Below are 5259 nucleotides of genomic sequence, written 5' to 3' on the forward strand. Positions count from 1 at the left end.
GCCTCTGCCACACTGTCCAGGCGCTGCTGGCTCTGAATCTCCTTGTTGAGAGCAACATCGCTGTACTCCTGATAAAGCAGTGGGGCTGGAGGGGCGAGGATGTGGGAGAGAAGGGATTGGGGGGAACGGGAAGGGGAGTGGGGGCTTAGGCCAAAGCTGCCTAAAAAGCCCTCTCTTCAGGGGACATCACCACCCCCTGCTGGCGCCCTAAGGGTGGAACACACTCCAGGCCCAACAGACCCGCTCAGAGGTACTCACAGGAGTTGATAAGCTTAGAGCAGCGTCGTCGTGAAAAGCTTCCAGTCCCCTCCTTCGGCTTCTTCTCCCTGTGCAGGAAGGAAGGCTCTAAGGTCTTGCTGGCCACGACACAGAGGACCCCCGGTAGCTGCAGATGAGGAAGTGTCGGATCCGCTCTGTTGCGCTATGGATGGCAGCGCCAAGTTCCCAGGAGAGGAGAGAGCTGCGGCCTGACCCACGGTGGGGTAGGTCAGAGCTTGAGGAGTTGAGTGGAATCTTTACCTGGGACTCAGTTCATGGCCAAAGAGCTTGGAAGGGCAGCGGGCTCAGACCTAGCCATCAGAGCTGGAGAGGTACAGGGAAACCTTCCCACCCTGGAATCCTGGTGGTGGTCTCTTCCCCTCCTTATTCCCAGGTTCCAAGCCCCTTAACTAAAATCCTAATCAGGAGAACTTAGACACCAACATACAGAGCATAGCTGCCTCTCTTCACAGGAGGTTAACTCACCGAAAAACGACGATATCTGAGGGGTTGAAGAATCTTCCCATGGTCTGACTCCGTGAATCTGAAAATGAGAACGAGTGACACAGCTGAGATTTCAGAGGGACAACGAGAGAAGGTGAAGAGGGTTTAGAAGACATAGGATAGAAGATGTGGTGTCCAGAGGAGAGGAAAATGAAAAGAGCAAAGCAGCAAGCATTGTCGTACAAATAAGCATCAGCTATGCCCCTGCTGTCTTATCAGAAAACCGGAGTCAGGCAAGTAGCAAAGGCCTTCTGGAGCCCAGGGAGGACTGCAAGCTGGTGTGGGGACTAAGAAGAGGGAGCCATGATGACAATGAGGCAAAAGTGCCATCCAAAGAAGGCCCTACTTGACTGGGAGGAGGAGGAGCGAGAGGAAGAAGAAAAGGGAGGAGGAGGGGGAAGGAGAGGGTAAAGGGGAGGGGATGAGGGGGAGGGGAAGAGGAGAAGGGGAAGGGGAAAAAGTGAAAAAGGAAGGGAGAGAGGGGGAGGAGAAGAGGGAGAGGGGCAAGGGAAGAGAGGGAGGGGAAGAGGAAGGAGGAGGGGACAGGGAGAGGGAAAGGAAAAAAGGGAGAGGGAGAGGGGGAGGGGAAGAAGGAGAGGGGGCAGGAAAGAGAGGGCAGAGAAGGGGATAGGGGAGGGGAGGAGTGGGAGAGGGGAGGGGAGGGAGTGCATTCCAGGGAGCTCTGGGCAGCTGGAGTGAGGCACATGATCCGTGAGTGAAGCTATACAGCAAACAGTACACCGGGTATAGAAGGTGGGATAAGTGAGAAGTACTGGCAAAGGCCTGCCAACCTGGGTGTCACTGTGGTCCTCACCCTCGCTTACCAGAAGTACCCTCAGGCAGAATGGAAGGTCTGCGCAGGCCTTGTCGATTCCAGCTCTTGTGCTTGCTCGGGCCCTCACCAGGGAGCACGGCGGCGTGCCCACTGTTGGCCGCCACGGGCCTCCCTGGGTCCCGCCTGTGGGGCCAGCTGGATGCCTTCTCCAGCTGGGGATGGCTGGGCTTTTCTGGCTGCTTCGCCGAGTCCACGGCAGACCTCCTTGCACCACTGCCTCCTTGCTGAGGGGGTGACCTTCTCAATGGCCCTCTCACCGGGGCCTCAGACTCTCCCGAGAGCCTTGGTTCATCCTGAGTGTCAGAGCCCAGGCACTCCTGAGTCGGGGGGTTTGTAGGGGAAGAAGGGTCCAGAATGTTTGTCATGTTGCTGAAAGCCAGACCAGGGGACACTTCGCTCTTACTCCTGCTGGTGGAAGCCAAAGACTCTGCTGCTCGGCCAGAGGCTGGGGGCCAGGAGGTCCGTCCCGCAGCGGGTGGCGCGCAGACGGTCCAGTCTGGAACAGCGGACCTAGCACTGGCCAGGCCCCCGGAATTCTTCAGTCCTCCCTGGGTGCTCCTGTTCCTGGCCTTGGGCGGTAACGGGGGTGGTTGGGAGGAGGGATCTGTGATGGGCACAGGGGGCAGGGGCCTGTATGTCCTTGAGGTGCTAGAAGAGGGAAGGGGAGCAGGGAGGGGCTGGCAGAAATCAGGAGTCGGGGGCAGTGGTTTGTTGTATCTGAGCCTCGAGGAGGAGGTCTGAGCAGGATGGGAGCTGCCTGGAGTAGACGGCAAAGGCCGGAGCTGTCTTGCCACAGGGGGGTCCGGAACTTGGGGGAGGGGGCCTTTCAGGGGGCCATGTAGCTCTTCACTTAGGGGCAGTGGTGGAGGATGGCTCCACTTCCTCAGTGTGGGGTCCACTGCAGGAGGACCATCTCTCTCCACCAAGGAAGGGCGGCTGTGCCTTTTCTCTGGGGGAGGGGGCGGCAGAGGCTCACAGCCCCTCACTTCCACGGAGATAGCTGGGGGTGCAGAGCCATACGAAGCAGTTCTTGCAGCAAAGGCTGAGTCTGGGGGCGAGCCCTGGGGACTGCCAGTCGACTCTGGATTCAAAGTGAGTTCTTGAGATTCCTGCCTCAGAGCAGATAGTGCAGCACGGGGTTGTGACATACTGCTGCAGTCCCTACTGCTTCTCCTGTCCCTCCGTGGCATTACAGAACCATAGATGGCAGGTTTGGGGGGCCTCTGGGGTAACTCCGAATGAGAAAAAGAAAGTGACATTCCCACCAGGCCCGGAATCTGCTCTGCCCTGTGAGAACCTGGGAAGGAGTTGCTCCTGAGGTGCTGGGTGGCCCCTGAGCTGTTGGCCAAGGCACCATGAGGGCGGGTCCCATTGGCACTGGCACATGGGTCCTTGGTGACCTCTGCAGGGGAGTAGCTGTGGACAGAGGCTGCATAAGTGTCAGGTGCTCCACAGGCAGGCAGAGTGTCGGCTGAGAGAGGTCTCGGACTCTGCCTCCGTGGAAAGACAACTGGAGGGCTGGCAGGTGGTGTGGCAGTTGTGACGGGTAAGTCTTCAGCAGGACTGAATGGAGCTGAATCTGGTATCCTTGAAGGCTCTGCACCTGGATCAGCAGGGACCCCCTCAGTCCTCTGACTAGACCCTGTCTCTGTCCTGAGCCCAGACACTTCGGGAAGGCCAGGATGAACTGCAGTGTTGGGAAGTGAATCTCCAGTAGGAAAGGCATCAGTAGGAGAAATGGGTTGAGGGGAGCATCCTATGGGCCCCCGAGCTCTGGGAAACAGTTCTCCAGCCCTGGATTCCAGCTGAGTCCCAGGGATCTGAGCCACGGGACAAGAGACTTCCAGAAACAAGTCACAGGAGGAAGGGCCCTCAGGGGCAACTAGCGCCAGTGTGGAAGGACCACGACAGTCTCTGTCCTCTTCCACTCTCCGTTCTTCCTCCATTGTCCCCAGCCCATGCCCATCCCAATTCCCTGGCTCCTTCTCACTCAACACCACTTCCTCCTGCCTCTCTGTTGGCCTCAGTTTACCCCTTAGATCTGAATCTCCTTGCTTTCTGGTTCCTTTTTCCTCTGACTTCTCTGCTAAGCTTTGATGCTCTGGGTGTTGTGAGGTCACCCAGTGTTCCTCTGACCCCCCGAACACCTCATCCTCCTCTTCTGGACCTCCCTGACCCTGCCCTGTCCTCTCCCTGTTCTCTGGAAGCCATTCATCATAATTCAGACCCCCTGATTCCACACTAAGCCTCTCCCCCTCTCCTTGTCCTGCACATACCACACCATCTCGTCGTGCCTGTTCCTGGCTTGGCCTCTGTTCTCCCTCTTTGTAGTTAGTTGGCTCTACTACTGTCTGTTCTCGCTCCTGCCAAAGCCCCCCAGAGTCAACACCCTCCCCTGTAGCTCCTTCCCCCTGAAATTCCCCTTCCTGTTGTTCCTGCTTCCCTAACCCTTGGGCTTCCTGGGGCTGTAGGAAACCTTCTTGCCCATGACTTTCCAGTGCCTCTTCCCATTGCAGTTCTTCCTCCTGGCTGACACTTCCAGCTGCAGAGCCCTTGGTCTGGTGGGTTTCTGTAGGGTGGGCTTTGCTGGAAGGCCAACCTCTAGCTGGAGCAGAGGCAGCTGCAGAGGCCTCCTCCTCCTCATTGGCTTTTTCTGTTCGTAAGATCAAGGAGGTGAGTTCTGGCAGAAACTCCATATCCACTCTGCTGCCCAGTTCAGTGGACATAGGGGCTGTGTCCAGCCACTGACCCTGGACAGGGAAGGTTCTGGACTCTGGAGAAGCAAGTGTCCTTGCTCTGCTGTCTGCCGGAGTCTGGGGTTCTGATTCCCAGTATTCTGGAGTGTCACAAGCCACAGCAAGAAGGTCTTCAGGTGCATGGACACTCATGTCCCTCAGTTCTCTTGGCTGGGTTTCCAAGAGTCTGGGTCCCTCTGTCCACTTAAAAGATGGGCCCTGGCCTTCAATTTCAGGCTCCAAGGCAGGAATCTGGCTGCTCCTCATGACAGCTTCAGGGATAGCTCCAAATTCCTTTATGCCAGGGGTGGAAATAGACACTTCAGGCTCAGGCTCCTCGGCCTCCATCAGGGCTGAATCCTAAAGAGGGATACAAGACAAAAGGGTTTATAATGTCTCTTCTGCTTTTATCTACCAGAGGGAGAGCAAGAAGAAGGTGAGCAGGACATGTCTTTGGTTCCATTTAAGGTCATTCTTTGAGATAAAAGGGACTCATCATAATAAACAATAGCCGAAGATTTACCCAAAGGCCCATGTAAGTGTGGGGCCTTCAGTAGCTTACAAGGCAAAGACCCCATCTCACTGAGCTTGTAATCTTATGGGGGAAATAGACAACAAATAATGCAACTAGCAAGTAGAAGACATCATCCAAGGGTACCAAGAGCTTCCACGTTCGTTAACTTCCAGCTTGCGTTATGTTACTGTCTGTTTCTCCCTCTAGACTCTCCAAGCATTCAGAGTGACTCAGCCTCATATAATTCCCAGACAGCATGTGACACGCCCTAGATCTAACAGCTCAGGGAAACAGTGTCAGGAATGGGACCTTCCTCCTCAGTGGTTGCCCTGGGAGGAAAATAGGTCAGGCCACTGTAGTCAACACACAAGATACACTGTTTTCGTTTCCTTACCTAGAGTCAGGATTTTACT

General features: G+C 56.0%; 1 protein-coding gene across 1 annotated transcript in view; it reads right to left on the bottom strand.

Annotated features, from left to right (window-relative positions):
* Nucleotides 1–4688, bottom strand: part of Arhgef5 (Rho guanine nucleotide exchange factor 5) — a 17798-nt gene extending 13110 nt beyond the window's left edge. The window contains exons 1-4 of the mRNA XM_004629094.2: nucleotides 1587–4688; nucleotides 745–802; nucleotides 259–326; nucleotides 3–85 (exon numbers count right to left, since the gene is read on the bottom strand). Of these exons, the coding sequence (XP_004629151.1) occupies nucleotides 3–85; nucleotides 259–326; nucleotides 745–802; nucleotides 1587–4680 (3303 nt within the window). The 5' untranslated portion in view covers nucleotides 4681–4688. The remainder of the gene's footprint in view (nucleotides 1–2; nucleotides 86–258; nucleotides 327–744; nucleotides 803–1586) is intronic.
* Between the last annotated feature and the right edge of the window lie 571 nt (nucleotides 4689–5259).

Source organism: Octodon degus, unplaced genomic scaffold (genome assembly GCF_000260255.1).
Source record: "Octodon degus isolate 3935 unplaced genomic scaffold, OctDeg1.0 scaffold00027, whole genome shotgun sequence".
Lineage (NCBI taxonomy): Eukaryota > Metazoa > Chordata > Mammalia > Rodentia > Octodontidae > Octodon > Octodon degus.